The following is a 16,079-nucleotide window of genomic DNA, read 5'->3' as shown; positions in this document are numbered from 1 at the left end:
ATTTTTTTAATGGGACCAAAAGTTTGTAAATCAGTTAGATAAATTTTGTTTAAAAAATGTTTTTTTAGTTTTATTAGTGTCCATAAATTGTTATATTGTGCACTAAAACTTAATGTAATAAAGTTACTTTGTGATTATATTATTATAAATTTATTTGGTTCAATATTCATTATAAATCCACAAAATTGGATGGTTACAATATTTTTCATAAGATTTGGTCAATCTCTGTTAAAAGACAAATGTTAAAATTATTCAGTCACCTCCGTTAGTTAAGATATAACTAACAATAGATAGACAAAAATAATTTAAAATATTTTAATTTAGTTTTAGAAAAATAAAATTTTATAAATTAATTATTTAAAAATATTTATTTATTTATTATAATTTGCAATTAATTAATTTAAAATATTTTTGTAAAAATTATCAAGATACGGATAAAATTTGATAGTCTCTTATTCACCTGATAGCTTAGTTGATTAGTGTACGCTCAGGTATAAATTTCTTCAAATATATTATTGTAGGTACTCACAAATTTATTTAATGATCTAATTAATGTTAAAGCAAGTAAACATTATCACCTCCAATGGTAAAGAAATAGCCCAGATAGAAAAAATTTTAATTTGATTTTCTCATATTTGGGAACTACCAGTCAAATTATGTTTCTGGTGCCTTCGTTTGTGATAATATTCGAAAAAAGTCCTTATAAATTCTACAATTTACGAATTTCGGTACCGGCTTAGACGAACTTTCACGGAAAAGTTCGGTTTAACCAATTAACCATTTTTTTGAGAAAATATGCTAACTATTGTATCTGTATCATCATCAAAATTTGAATTCTAAATCTGAATTATAATACTATTTCTTGTAATTAAACACATAGAATAATATAATGAGTTTAGCATCATACAATATTTGTAGAATTTGTTTAAATAGTGTAAAAAATTCTTTAGACTTATTCCAATTTTCAAAGCAAATTATGGAATGTGCCCCGATACAAGTAAAAATAATTTTAAATAAATCATCACAACATTATCTAAAAAAGTTTTTTTTCAGATTTTTAATTGCGATGGGTTTCCAGATAAAATATGTGAAATGTGTATAAATAATCTCGAAATTGCTCATCAATTTCGACTTTTATGCTTACAATCAGATGCAAAACTGCATGAAACAACTTTAGAATTATCTAATAACGAAACGTTTAACGGTGAAAATAATATAGAAAAAAAGAAAATTCGACAGGAAGGTCCGTTCATTTGTACAATATGTAACCATAAATTTAAACAAAGTTGTAATTTACAACGTCACGAAAGAATTCATACTGGAGAAAAGCCTTTTAAATGTGAAACATGTTTTCGTAGTTTCGCTCAAGAGTATGATTGCGTAAAACATAAACGTATTCATAACGAAGAAAGGCCATACAGATGTGATATTTGTGAAAAAACTTTTAGACAAACATCAACCCTGCAACAACATAAATTACGCCATAACAACAGCCAGTTAAAATGTACTACTTGCGATAAAACGTATAGATGTTTACGTAGTTTAAAGAAACATCAACGCATCCATACTGGAAATTATCCTTTTATATGCCATATATGCAGCAAAGGATTTAATCAGAATGCAGCATTGAACATTCATATACGTGTACACACAGGCGAAAGAGCCTTTGAATGTGATATATGCTCTAAAAAACTAAGTAGTAAATACAATTTATTAAAACATAAGAAAATACATACACAAGATCGTAAACACTTGTGTGAAATATGCAGCAAATCATTTTACGAAAAGAATGAATTGAATCAACATTTACGAGTTCATACGGGTGAACGATCATTTCAATGCCACGTTTGCAATAAATGGTTAACGTCGAAACAAATATTAATCCAACATTTTCGAACGCATACCGGTGAAAAACCATATAAATGTCAAATATGTAATAAATCGTTTACAGATAAGGGAAACTTTTCAAAACATAAAAAAACTCATTTATAGTCTAATTTATATTTAAAGGAGCCTCTTCATTCACCTATCTCGGAGAGCAGATAAATAACGAAGGAAAAACTAGCACAGCGATAAAAGAAAGACTCCAGAGAGGCAATCGAGCATACTTTACAAATGTGAAGTAACCAGTTTACCGACTCCAAAAATAACAATAAATTTAACTGCATTATATTTTTGTTAACAGTTTTTTTTTATTTTGTGATTTTTAGTGAATCTGAATAACATTAACTAATTTGTCACTAAAAAAAGAATAATCGAAATCGGTTGGTGTGATATTGAGTTATTCGACCTCTTGTCGTGCATTCTTAATGCAAAAAGACTTTTATGGTTTTCTCATTGATGCCGTTATAAGAACTTGACCAAAATGAAATGGGACCACACGGGAAGCACCAGCTTTCAAATAGATAAAGAATCATCAAAATCGGTTCACCCAGTCGAAAGTTCTGAAGTAACAAACTTAAAAAAAAAAAAATACAGTCGAATTGAGAACCTCCTTTTTTGTTTGAAGTCGGTTAAAAACTAAGACATAATAAACACAAAAAAGAAATAGTTTCAAATAATAATTAATTTGAAACATGTCAAAATAACAGTTACATGAACTCCTTAACGATTTTAAAATTATGAATAAATTGTATAATAATGGCATGTAAATAATAATAACTGGTAAAAAGGTTTCACCCAGTCTACACAAGCAGGACCAGGAATGTCCATTAAAAAATAACGAAAATAACTTGAAATGAATATTGATTTAAAATCTTTAAACGTTTGTCGTATTTGTTTAAATAAAAGTGACAATGTACAAGATATTTTTACCGCAACAACAAGATTTTTGCCATATAATAATATCGCGACTGCGATAATGGTGTGTGTTCCTGTTGAGGTAAATGGCGAAGTTAGTAAAATTAAAAACAAAGATTAATACAATGAAATTTTTTCCATGTTTAGATATCAATAAATGATGGTTTTCCTTCTACGATTTGTTTTACTTGTTACCAAAAACTATTAAGCGTTCACGAATTTCGGGATATTTGTTTAAATTCAAATAAAATTTTATTAAATTCAAAATCCTTACAAAATGAATATTTAGAAATTCAAATATTATCTTCATTAAATGAAGATAATTCTATTGATCAGTTTGATGTAAATAACAAACAAATTCATTTTCCCACTGAATTAGTTGATAATCAAGAGGAAATTCCAGAAAACGATACATGTACCGAAGAAAACATACCGATAGAGGAAAAGAATGTAGTTAATGAAAACCTTCGATTAGGACGTCCAAAAGGTGTTTACGTTTGTAAATATTGCGAACGAATCTGTATAAATAACACAACATTACGTATACATGAAAGAGTTCACACTGGTGAAAGGCCTTTCTGTTGTGTTATATGTAATAAAAAATTTAAGAATAAAAGCACGTTAGCCAGGCATTTTAGAATCCACACAGGTGAAAAACGATACTCATGTGATATTTGTAACAAAAGTTTCAGGCATCGAAATAGTTTGATTATACATAAACGGACGCATACTGGTGAAAGACCCTATATTTGTGATTATTGTAGTAAACAATTTACAGATAATGCTGGGCTACGTCAACATCGTGTAGTTCATACGAAAGAGAAAAATTTTGCGTGCCAACAGTGTGCTAAAACATTTTCATTTAAATCCACATTAGATATACATGTTCGAATGCATACTGGTGAAAGACCATTTTTGTGTAATATTTGTAGTAAAACGTTTCGACAACGTACACATTTTCAAACGCATATGAATGCACATACTGGAGAAAGACCCTTTAAATGTGGAGTGTGTGATAAAACCTATTCGGATCGAAGTGGTTTAAGAAAACACAAATTAATACATTAGTTAAGAGAAAAATGATTTGTTAAAATAGGACTCTCTGTTTCAAAATGAGTTTAATTTATTTGAATAAAGTTGTATAAAAAAGTTTCGACTGTTTTTTAAAAAACCTTAGTCTTGAGAACATCTGTATTTTTATTTCTAAGCAATAAAAAGAGTCATATTTTAATAAATTTATGATTATAATTCAAGTACCATTTAGACAAAAGTCTCAATGTTGATAATGTTAAAAAACTAACCCATAAAAACCAAGTTTTTATTATATTGCCTTTCTTTGATTAAATTGTTTTAAACGCAATATTTTTTAAATATTTATTGTTGCCACGAGTCTGCCTGCAAAGTTTCAGATCGATTGGATCATGGGAAAAGGATTAAAAATTGTTCCAAAATTTTTTCGGGAGACATGAAGACACGCAGAAACTACGAGTTAAAAGAAAGAGAGTAAAAGATAAATATATGGTCTTGGTGTAAATTGATGACATCATTCATACCTTGTATTATGTAAGGAACGAAAGCATATTGTTAATCATTTATCTTTTATTATTTACTATTTAACACCTAAAAATCTGTTGAGACAATCGGATTACTGCACCTTATTTCACTAAAAGAATGTAAGTGTCCAAAACGAACTTAGACAAATGAAAAACTGATAATAAACTTTGTAAGCACACTTAATACTACAAAAAGCGTATCTCGCGTTCTCTCTCGGCGAACGGCACGCGATTGGAAACCGAACTGTACAAAATTATGGTTACTGATTAAAACTATTTAAAAAATTGGATTTTGTAGGGTGCTTGCCAACAGCAATGAAGCGAACTTATTGGTGCAGTATGATATTGTCAGTATTTAGATACGGAAACCCTCACTGTTGCCACAGGTATGAATGTCCATTGACAGAGAATATAGTTTACTGATATAATACCACAGATTATAATTTATTACAAAGAGCATAGGAATTTATTACATAAATAGATAGGCAACTCTACTGTACATGAAATGTTGTCCAAAAAGCCCCCTGGAGTAAGGCACTTACAGTAAACTATTAAAAAAAATGGCGGGAATTAGGTACTATTTGAATTATTTCTATTCAGTTTATCTTTTTTTTTTTGATTTTTTTGTATTTATTTGTCTTCTAATATATAAAATAAAGTGAAGTTTTTTAAATAAAATGACAAATATTAATAAAATAATAATTTATTGCAATATTTGAAACAAAATAGCATTTATTTTTATATGAACATTATTAATAACAATTAATTATTAGTTTGATGTAAGTTAAATGCAATGTTAAACCATTTTATTTCGTTATTATAGTCAATTATAATTACAAATAAACACTACCTAAATGTAATCAACCCGATTAACAAGACCTAAGCGGATAAAATAAACTTAATGAAATAATCGGAAAATATACACACACTTAAAACGACTAAATTACACTAATTAGTTTATGAACAGGGGCACAATGAAAACGACCAAAATAATTAAATATGTCACTATATAATCCACAAAATGCTAATAAAGACAATCAATTGAGAATACACAGAAAGAAATTTAACGAATTTTAATTACATGCAAACGAATTTTGAAAGACGTATTGTTTAATTATTTAAAAATATATAAAATATTGTTTCCCCAACAACAATTGAAATGGATAAATTATTATCAAAACTAATAGATGGCCCTACAAGAATATAACGAGTAGAGCCACCTGGAGCAAGGCACCTTCAGAGAACCAAAATAGTAAAAATTTTACAGGGAGTTGCAGATCTGTTTTAAATTAAAAACTATAATCTGTGAAACACACTGTATATTATTTATTTACTTCACAAAGCCGACCTAAGAAGAATGTACAAAATTGTACATGCGCAATAAATAATAGACAAAATTAAATTGTCAAGAATAGAAACAGTTTAAAAATATACAATAAAAAATAAAATGAATTTATTGATAAACAATGTTGATATAATTTGTCGTGTTTGTTTAAATAGTAATATCGATTTACATAATATTTTTACAAAAAATGAATCTTCGTATACGATTGCTTTTTCATTGATGGAATGTGCACCCGTAGAGGTATGTAAATTTACATTTCAAACATAAATATCATATAATTTATACAAAATTTCCATAATAGATAGCTCCAGACGATGGCCTCCCACATCAAATATGCACAGAATGTGCACAAAAAGTGCAATATGTACAACAGTTCAAAAATCAAATAATATCATCGGATACTACACTACGACAATACATTCAAAATTACAATGACACAAAACCAGATGTGGATTATACATCGGAACCTGTAGATGTCACCCCCGATATTCATATGTCATACAATGACATTCATGTGAAAGAAGAAGATTCACATGCTGGGGATGATGATAAAAGCGATCTCAAACCAATAAAACCTATGAAAAAACGAAAAACAAAAAAGAAGAAAATAGTAACTGATGATATATTAGATGAATTTGATGTAAAAGTACCGAGAATTCGAAAACCTCGTAAACAATACGATAGACGAGTTGGTGGTCCTTTTAAGTGTGATCAATGTGATCGTACCTGTACTACAAAAGGTAATTTATCGTTACATAAACGTACACATACTGGTGAAAAACCACATATGTGTGACTTTTGTGGTAAAAGTTTTGCATGGAGTTCATATTTAATAAGTCACAGGCGGACACATACCGGTGAATACCCATATCAATGTGATTTTTGTAGTAAACGATTTGTACGTATCACAGAGTATAAAGATCATCGACGAATACACACTGGAGAGCGACCATATAAATGTGACGGTTGTGATAAAAGTTTTAAACAAAATTCACAATTACGTGTTCATAAACGTATACATGCTGGTATTTTTAATTTTGAATGCGATACATGTAATAAACGTTTCAAAACAAAGTATGTTATGATTAAACATAAGCGTATACACACGGGCGAACGACCTTATGAATGTCCAATATGTTACAAGAAGTTCTCACAAAATGCATCATTATTTAATCACAATCGTCTAGTGCATAAAATCAGTTCAACGCGACCTGTTACATTAGAAGCGTATAATTTGAAACTTGAAAAAGATTTAATGGAAAAAGCAAATGTTTGAACAATTTTATTTAGTCGAATTATTATTATATATAAAATCGTATGACATCACATTATTTATTAAATAAGAAATATTCTAAATAAAAATAAAACATCACAATTGAGATTATGTTTTTAATGAAGTGCATTCAGTTATTCAATAATTACCTTCTCAAGCTTATTTCTTTGTCAGAGTAGATAATTGAAATTTCGTTTATATTCCATGATTGGGTTTCAGTCACGGATCTAGTAATTATAGTAAGGATGTAGTATAAAGTCCTACTTTAGACGAGGGGGTTGTACCACTCAGGGAGGAAGCAATGTGCCTACTTTTGATTGACTGCGGCTCTCATTTCAAATAGAATGATAATTCAAATAGAAATGATAATACTTCGTGTGGAAATTCAAATAGAATGATAATACTTCGTGTGTTTTAGATTTTAATATTTCAATATCCATGGTTTTAGATTGCCTTAAAGTGCTACATTTGTGATAAATGAAGTTAAAGCTCCAGTGAAAATACCAAGGATTTAATGTCTGTCTACATGATATATTATTCAAATTAAGATGAGCATTTCTATGGGCTGTATTATGCATTTTGTTAAAATATATCCCCTTAAGGACCCACAAAAAAAATTTTTATTGTGGGTCCTTAAGGGGATATATTTTAACAAAATGTACATGATATATATTAAAGAAAGGGCAAATGAAGCACTTCTGAGATCTGAATCTACTCCGGGGTAATCACCTCAAGAATGATAATTAAAATTCGAGAAAATTTCACAAATTCAAAATATTTTGTAGCAATCGTTTATCAATCTAATTTTTTTAAATTATTGAGTTGGGATTAGGTCTGGATTTACATATTGGGCCACTTTGGCCATGGCCCTAGGAGGCAAATTTTGGGTAGCTGCAAATTAGACCTTAGACATGACAAAAAAAAGTCGAAGATTTTGAAAATTTTATTCTTTTAAATTTCGCGAATATATTCTCAAGCAAACGTATAATGTTTATATCCTGATTCACACGCTTTCTGAAATAATGACGAATTCTTAAAGCATATAGGATCAATAAAAAAGATTTGCGAGGAATTTTTGCCTTCAGTTCAAATTGTATATATATTTTATTGTATCAGAACTAGATAAATAAACTTTTTGCCATTGCCCAAAGGCGGTGCTTTGTGTAAATCCATCCCTGGATAGGATTTTAAAATAAAATACATATGGGAAGAAGTTTATAAATAAGGAATTACATCAAAAATGGGTGAAACAACCGATACCTAAATAACATAATTTTTAGCCAACGTAAATCTTGACGAGAGACAGTGTCCAAATGCCCCAGAATTATAGTAGAAATAAAAAACATTTTATGTTTCAACAAATAAAAAATATTTTATTCCAATTGTAAAAAAAATTCAATACGTCCACCACTTTATAACACAACGAATTAGTTTCATAACATTAAAAAATGAATTATGTTACAATATGGAGAACCAATTGATTAATAAATGTAGAACACTTTTTTTTTTTGTACCCAAACGGAGAACAAAAAAAGAAGTGGTAATTTTTTTAAAGAAAGAAATGAATATATTGCGAAAAACTTGATGAATTTCAACTATTATCCCTATTATTTTAAAATGTATTATTTCCCATATATTAAGAGGTAGTGTTACAACTACAAGCTTCAAGAATTTGTCCTCCAGCATCACCTTCTTGAAATATATTAGAATATGAATTCTTTAAAAAGTTAACATGTCCTTGCAAACTGCGTATGCGTGATTGTGCTTGTTCAAAATTTTCATTTAAATTGTTTATTTGACATTGCATTTTTTGACGAATCTGTAACTCAAAATAATTCGTATTTAGACAGAGGTAGTTTTAAACGACACAGTTGTAGAAAAAAGTTTTAGAAGCATATACCGTCTCTGTAAGCTGCAATAAATGTTCAAAATTGACGATATTTAACACGTATAGGATAGAAAACCATACTGTTAAGTAGATATTTTTGAACGTTTTTAACCCCGTACCAAAAAAAATGGGTGTTTAAGTTTGTCCGCTATGTATGTGTATCTGTCTGTCTGCCTGTGGCATTGTACTGCCTAAACGGATGAAATGATTTGTATTTTTTGTTTCGGTTGAAAGGTATTTAATGGAGAATGTTTTTTTTGAAGTGCGAGTTTAGGGTTCCGTACCCGGAAAAACTAAAAAAATACTCGATGATCTTAATTTAATGGAGTGATGGTCAATTAGTTTATGTTTTGGTATTTACAGGGTTAGAGTATTTCTATTTTATATTTTAGATAAAAGATTTAGCTACATTCAGCGAAAAAAGCGCTAGATGTTATGATTGCTTCCTACACTACTACTAACAGTAAGTGATTGTCATTTGTATTCCTTCAGCGCTCTTTTCAACTAAATGCAACCATTCTTCAAAAATATTACTTCATCTCGCTCTTTTTGTGCAGATCGACATGATGCTCGACTAAGTACTAATTGACGTTCCATATCTGAAATCTGCATTTGTAATTGTCGGCGTAGATTTTCAGCACGTTCCTTAGTTCTTGCGACTTGACGTGCAGATTCCTCACGTAACTGTTCCAATTGACTATTCAATTGAACAATTTCATGAAGTTTTTCGTCTAATCGTTTTTCATTTTGCGTGTTTAATTCTTCTAATCGACATATTTCTAATCTAAAAAATAAAAACACCGTAAAAGAATTATTTATTTCAGATGAAAAATAAAACGATTTTACTTGGCATTGTCGTTATCAAATTTCAACTCATCATATTTCTTTTCACACATATGTAACATTTTTGTCAATTTAACAACTTGATCCGATGTTGTTGAATCAGTTTCCCGTGCTTTATCTATTTCTGATATAAGTGCCATTTCCTTTATAAAACAAGTGAAAACAAACAATTGACTAAGTTAATTGTTGAAATACCATGCATAAAAAGTGTTGATTACTATATCACATTGCACATACATATACAATTTACGCCTAATTTGCGCCCTCACGGGTAAACAGTGATATTTACCAAAAAAATGTTTCAAACAAAAGTTGTTTATTTTTTGTTAAGGAACATTTTTAACATTTAAACTTTTGTTCTATCTCTAACGGTTTACAACATAGTTCAAGACCCAACCTGAGTATGCTGTAAAATTTAATTCAAGCTAATTTCAGCTTGATATCTTTTTTCGTTTTTTAGTTATCGCGCCCACAGACGGACGGACGGACGGACAACCGGAAATGGACTAATTAGGTGATTTTATGAACTATACCAAAATTTTGTTCATAGCATCAATATTTTTAAGCGTTACAAACTTGGGACTAAACTTAGTATACCATGCATATATTTAATGTAGGGTATAAAAATTTTTAGTTTAGTAATCATCGTGCGTTATTTTCAATAAATTTGAAAAATCGTCTCATTTTAACATTTTTGCGAGATTCTAGCGCGCTACTGACTCCCATTTTGTAATAGGTTAGTGTCTGTTAATTTTTGAGTTGAATATTATATAACTACCCGATTATTCGTCATCTAAAATGAAAAATGAATGCTCGATATTTGGGACAAAAATTATTAATGAATATAAAAATGAACTAAGTGGCTGGTTAACGTGGGGTTAGATTAATTTCCTAATATTATACTTAACTAAGATACGAGTTATATTCTAATGTTTGCTATGAATTTAATTAAAAATTTACTCTATCTTTTGAACGTTGTAATTCTAATTCCATTTTTTCCGCATTACGTTCTGCCATCAATTGTAATTGTTGTGCTTCTTGTAATTTCAATTGTGTAGCTTTTAAAATATCCGGTAATGGTGTTAATTCTTGTAATTTTTCTTGAAATTGATTTTTCACTCGTTGTATTTCTAAATTTACTTGATCACTGATTCGTTGATTTTCCATTTCCATGACATCGATTTGTCTCCGTTGTTCTTCAACAATTTGTTGTGCTTGTAAATATTTATTTCTGTAATCATCTAATTGTGCTGTTTGATCACCAACAATTGAGCGCAATTCATCAAGTTCATCTTGACTTTCACGCAGTTTTTGTCGAGTTAAAAATAGTTGTTGTTCTTGCTCAGCACGATATTCTTTACTACCGAGAGCCTATAACAAATGTTGTTATAGCGCAACATTATTGAAAAGATTTGAACAATATTGAGAATATAAAAATTGAAAGGATTTCTCAAACCTTATGGAAATCGATCTAAATCAAAGAATTATTTAGCGAAGTTTTAATGAATATTAGAGATTCGTAAGATTAGAGATACCTTTGAATTAATTTATAAAAGAATATATATTACTCGAGATATTTCCATTTGTAAGTTCTTAATTTCACGTTCTTTATCTTTCAAATTTGATACTGCCTGCTCTCTGTTTAATTCAGAATCTTTAATTTGCTGTTTTAATATTTCAGCATCGGCACGCATTTGTGCTACTTCTGTTAACTTTGATCGAAAATCGTCCTGTAATCGAGCATATTGTTCACGCAGTTCTCTTAATTGTTGTTCTACAGGACCTCCGCTGCCTGCGTTTGCTGAAGCACTTCTAATCGCATGGGTTGTATAAGCCATTCGTTCGTTTCGTAGTATTTGTGATTCACCTTCCTAAAGTGGTTTTTATTCCTAAATTTTATTTTATATCATCGACATACACTCGAAACTTACCAAGTCTGATTGACTCTCCGTAGCCTAAGTGGTATTCTTATAATATCACTTAAGACTGTGAAGGGTAAGTCAGACTTACTCTTCGCAAAACAGCGTCAAACTTATAGACAGAAAAAAATCGTTACGCAGGATTCAATTATCCCTTCGGCTACAGCAGAGCCAGTTTAAAATAATTTTTTGACTACTGATTTCTCTTGGGGTGAAAAAGAATGCCATATTTTAGAAAGGAAGAAAAGGCCCCTCCCTGAATAGTAGTTGTATTAGTGCGGTTAATTTTGACAACGCTAACGCATACTCTCATATATTGCTCATCTGTCATAGCAGTTGGCGCATGGTCACAAAGGCGCATGGTCACTTCCTCTTCGCAAAGTTTTATTTTATTTCTCTTTATAAGTTTGAGTATATTTTTTCAAATCCTAACCAATAAAAACGAAAATTACCCACTTGTGGTTTCTCACCAGGGCCGTTGTTACATGGTCCCGAAAGACTGCATGGCCCCATACATACTTTTCCTCCACCACCACCCCCTGAAAGATGATAATTATTTGTGGCATAAGGTCCAGATTTACCAGCTACAGCACGGCGTTGCTGTTCAAGCATCATTCTTTCTCTCTGCACGCTTTCCAATTCTGCTTGCATACTTTTTACTTGTGACTCCATTTCTCCAAGTTGTTTTTCCTACAAATTCAAAATAATTCATCAAAATAATGTTTAATACCAGCAGTAGATATTTCTAAGCTTCCAAGGCAGGTTTCTTTCTAATGTTCGAAATGGAAGATTCCAAGATACTGCTAAAGACAAACTGAGTTTGCGGCTAATATCCTCTCTCTCCTTTAATTAGGATAGAGATTGAAATATAGAAATGGATTTCTTTCTGCCGTGCTCATATTGTCGAACCATTAATTTCGCAATACTTTAATACCAATGACGTAATCCAATACTTAAATTCTTTGGTTAATTAGTACCATACAGTTAAAAATATTATTTTGAGAACTGCGTTAATATCTTAACATACCAACACATGCGTTGTGTCCGAATAGTTTTGTAATCTTGATTCAACATCGCCAGGACAAATTCCAGGAGCTTTTCCAGGACAATTGCACGCCATTGTAGGATTCTTACTGCCTTTATGACAACCACTACCACAGCAAGTATCTCCCTTAAAAAATGCTTATGCATTTATTATATACAAAACGTTCACAAATTCATCGAATAAAATTTGTAATTTTTACATTAATGGAATCAATTTATAAGAATATTTCACTTGAAAGAAAATTTTGAATGAATTTCGTTAATACTAGTACAGCAATATCGTCGAAAAAGAAGGCTACGTTTGCGTTAAATTAAAGGCCAAAAAAATTTTATTAGCTTATAGGGGATACAAAAAGTGCCGCCATTGAATTTTTTTTTTTAATTCGCTCAGAATTATTAAAAATTAATGTATGGGAAATATTGATCTGAAATGTATATAAAATAATATGTTTTAAAACTATAAACAATATAACAGAAACCTTATGAAGTTTTTCTGATAATAATACACGTAATTCAGTTTGCAGACAATTAACTTTCTGTCGAAGACTTTCTACGGTTTGATCTTTATTTATAATCTCTTCTTGTAATTGATATCTATTAAAAAAGTAGAAATTTATTTAAATAATCATAAGTACTTTATGTTATTACTATATTTGAAAAGATTTGCATTTTAATATCCAGAAAATTTATCATTATTTTTGTTTTTGTTTTTAATAATTTGTTATTCAAATATTATTGATTTTATTACGTATCCATGGATATTACGTATTTAGATTACCTTTTACCTTCGAGATCAGCATTTTCAGCTGCAAGTTTTTCTTGCATGTTGTAACTTTCATTTAAACGTCTAGCGAATTGCGGCATTACACTCTTTAATATAAAAACAAAAATATTATTTTAACAAAATAATATTGAATTTTAATTTCCAAATTTGTATCGATATCTTTGGTTATCTAAATCGACGTGTTTTCACTCAAAACAATAATCACATTAGGTCAAAAGTTATTAAGGGTGGATACAATAATTGAAATGTATAAAGAAAGCTATTTGCAATTTCGAAAAAATTTGAATATTTCTAAGTGTTTCGCTTTTTTTTGCAAAGTACTTTATTTTTTGTATGCTAAAAAGAATTTTCAAATGTTTCATTTTGTTCGTATAAAATACAGTTTGCCAAAAATGCGTTACATTATTCATATAATGCAAAAATTGAGAAAATTCATGCAACAATTGTGTAAGACTATCTTAATATAGTCAATTAATAAAATTGTTTTAAAAATTACCACAGCGGGAGGTAACAATGGTGGTTCAGTAAATTTTGACTGAGCTGCTGGCGACGCTGATGATGACGCTGTTTTACTATTATTTTTCACTTTTTTATCCGTATCACAAATTATTAATTTTGGCATATTATTTTCAATTGTACCACAAATAATAACTTTTGGTAACATTTCCTCATCTTTAATTTCTCTCTGTTTTTGAATTTCTCCAATTGCATTATCTTTGCCATAATTTTCATCAATATGATTTACTATCATTCGTATTTGATGTGTTTTCGCTTCAAATTCTTGTAAAAGTGCTGCTAATTGTTTGTTTTTTTGTTCTAATTGAATATTTTCATCGTCGGTCATATGCGGTTTCTACAAAAAAAAAATTATTTTCTTACGTAACATTTATGCTGCTGAAATTTGTTGAGTACCTCTGTTAATTGAGCAACACTCTGTTTAATCTCTGCTATTACTGCAGCTGTTTGTTGTGCTTGCCGTTCAGCCTCTTGTAACTCCGCTACTACTGCTGTATCATAATCTTTACGTTCTGGATGGCAATATTTTTCGACAGTGTCATCAACGTCGGTTATTATATCATCGGTGCTCTTAAATTAAAAAGAATAGTAACAAATTAAACACTCTTTGACAAGACTTAATATCAACGAATGGTGTCGGTTCGAGTGTAATTTTTCTAGTTTTTTATCTCTACTAGACGCACATACACATTCCGGCTCTGTTAACAATAAAAAGCTCGTCATTTTGAATTTGATAGGTTGCTTTCAAAATTAAAGCACATATTTCTTTCTAACAATGCTAATTTTCATTCAATTTTATAATAATTTTCATTCAATAAGCATATTTATTGAATGCTTTTCTTTTTGACCTTATATGATTTTCTCAATATTAGCTGCGTTAGGCCTGCCTGTTAATGTGATTTTTTCTTTTATTCTAGTGCGTTAATTATTTTTGAGAATCGTCACACTTGCGATAAATTTATACAATAATAGAAACGTTAAAAATAACGCATAGTTAATACGAAAAATATAGAAAACATAGAAGCGGCAAGCAAGTTATGTAATTTGGATGTTTTTCTTTCACGTTCAGACTATTCTTCAGACATGATTAGTATTGTTAACCGTATTTATATTCAAATTTCTCTTTTAAAATTTCGTAACTAATATAACAAGAAAAATCATTTTATCTTATTTAAAATTTAAATGGAAAAATTTCATTTTAAAAATTTTAGCTTAGTTTTACTGACTGAATTTTAATAAATAAAAAAATTAATTACATTTACTGCTTTTCTTATTTCTTGTAATGATTTTTGTAAACTTTCTTTGAGACTTGGATTATCGATTAACGTTTCTTGAATCCCTTCTGCCATGTCCTGAACCATATCCTCTACATCTCGAAGTGCTTGTTCCTATAATGTAAGAAATGAATGAGTAAAAGCTTTCAATTTATACATTATACAGTTCAAATAAATTCACATTAATAACTTCATCCTCTTCAGCTTCTTCAAATTCGCCTCGTCCTGCATCGCTCCGACTAGCTGGACTACTCAAATCACTTAACATTTAATCAAAATTAATAAACAATATTTAAACAGAATAATTTACTCCTATGTAGACGCGAAATCCAAGATGTATAGCTAAAAAATTGCAAGTTAAGGCGTTTAAATTAATATTTTATTTATTATTACAATTACAATTATACCAATGTTTAAAATATTTGATGCTGACACAATTAATTTCCAGGGTAAAGTAATTTCCAGAACAAAGGGAACCACAATTCAAATGGTAAGCAAATGATTAAGATGAAAGTCGAAATAGTAAAATTCTTAAAAAAAATACAAATATTCTTACTAAGAATAATTTTTTGTACTAAATTTAAATATTAATTAACATTTCAATTATTAATTATTAATTAATAACAATCAAAATTTCAATATTTTGACGCTTTCAAAATTATTTTTCGAGCCCAGAAGTTAATTATAAGCATATTCAATTACGAATTGAATATTCAAATCTAAATAATTACACAAATGATCGTTGCTATGAGTTTTAAAAAAAATTAAATTGTTCAACCACCTGAATAGAAGAGTCAAAATCTATTTCGAATATTTAATCGTAATGATTGCATAAATTAAA

General features: G+C 29.4%; 4 protein-coding genes across 4 annotated transcripts; 3 read left to right on the top strand and 1 right to left on the bottom strand.

Moving 5' to 3' along the window:
* The first annotated feature begins 933 nt into the window (after positions 1-933).
* On the top strand, positions 934-2,133 carry LOC123296443 (gastrula zinc finger protein XlCGF7.1-like). Its single transcript, XM_044877915.1, has 2 exons — positions 934-997; positions 1,054-2,133. The coding sequence occupies exons 1-2, from the start codon at positions 977-979 to the stop codon at positions 1,990-1,992; spliced, it is 960 nt and encodes a 319-aa protein (XP_044733850.1). The 5' UTR covers positions 934-976; the 3' UTR covers positions 1,993-2,133.
* A 423-nt stretch (positions 2,134-2,556) lies between these two features.
* LOC123294956 (zinc finger protein 525-like) lies at positions 2,557-3,920 on the top strand. Its single transcript, XM_044876143.1, has 2 exons — positions 2,557-2,881; positions 2,947-3,920. The coding sequence occupies exons 1-2, from the start codon at positions 2,738-2,740 to the stop codon at positions 3,865-3,867; spliced, it is 1,065 nt and encodes a 354-aa protein (XP_044732078.1). The 5' UTR covers positions 2,557-2,737; the 3' UTR covers positions 3,868-3,920.
* Positions 3,921-5,699: 1,779 nt separating this feature from the next.
* Positions 5,700-7,018, top strand: LOC123294955 (zinc finger protein 135-like). Its single transcript, XM_044876142.1, has 2 exons — positions 5,700-5,937; positions 5,999-7,018. The coding sequence occupies exons 1-2, from the start codon at positions 5,800-5,802 to the stop codon at positions 6,971-6,973; spliced, it is 1,113 nt and encodes a 370-aa protein (XP_044732077.1). The 5' UTR covers positions 5,700-5,799; the 3' UTR covers positions 6,974-7,018.
* A 1,506-nt stretch (positions 7,019-8,524) lies between these two features.
* Positions 8,525-15,515, bottom strand: LOC123295171 (outer dense fiber protein 2). Its single transcript, XM_044876413.1, has 13 exons — positions 15,420-15,515; positions 15,221-15,352; positions 14,361-14,534; positions 13,945-14,301; positions 13,443-13,534; positions 13,144-13,258; positions 12,648-12,791; positions 12,077-12,310; positions 11,270-11,572; positions 10,662-11,072; positions 9,705-9,844; positions 9,393-9,642; positions 8,525-8,789 (listed from the first exon to the last, which is right to left on the bottom strand). Exons 1-13 carry the CDS (start codon positions 15,504-15,506, stop codon positions 8,607-8,609), a joined length of 2,622 nt encoding a protein of 873 aa, XP_044732348.1. The 5' UTR covers positions 15,507-15,515; the 3' UTR covers positions 8,525-8,606.
* Between the last annotated feature and the right edge of the window lie 564 nt (positions 15,516-16,079).

The sequence above is a fragment of the Chrysoperla carnea genome, chromosome 3, assembly GCF_905475395.1.
Source record: "Chrysoperla carnea chromosome 3, inChrCarn1.1, whole genome shotgun sequence".
NCBI lineage: Eukaryota > Metazoa > Arthropoda > Insecta > Neuroptera > Chrysopidae > Chrysoperla > Chrysoperla carnea.
The sequence above is the reverse complement of the archived record's forward strand: the minus strand, read 5'-3'. Positions and strand labels throughout refer to the sequence as shown.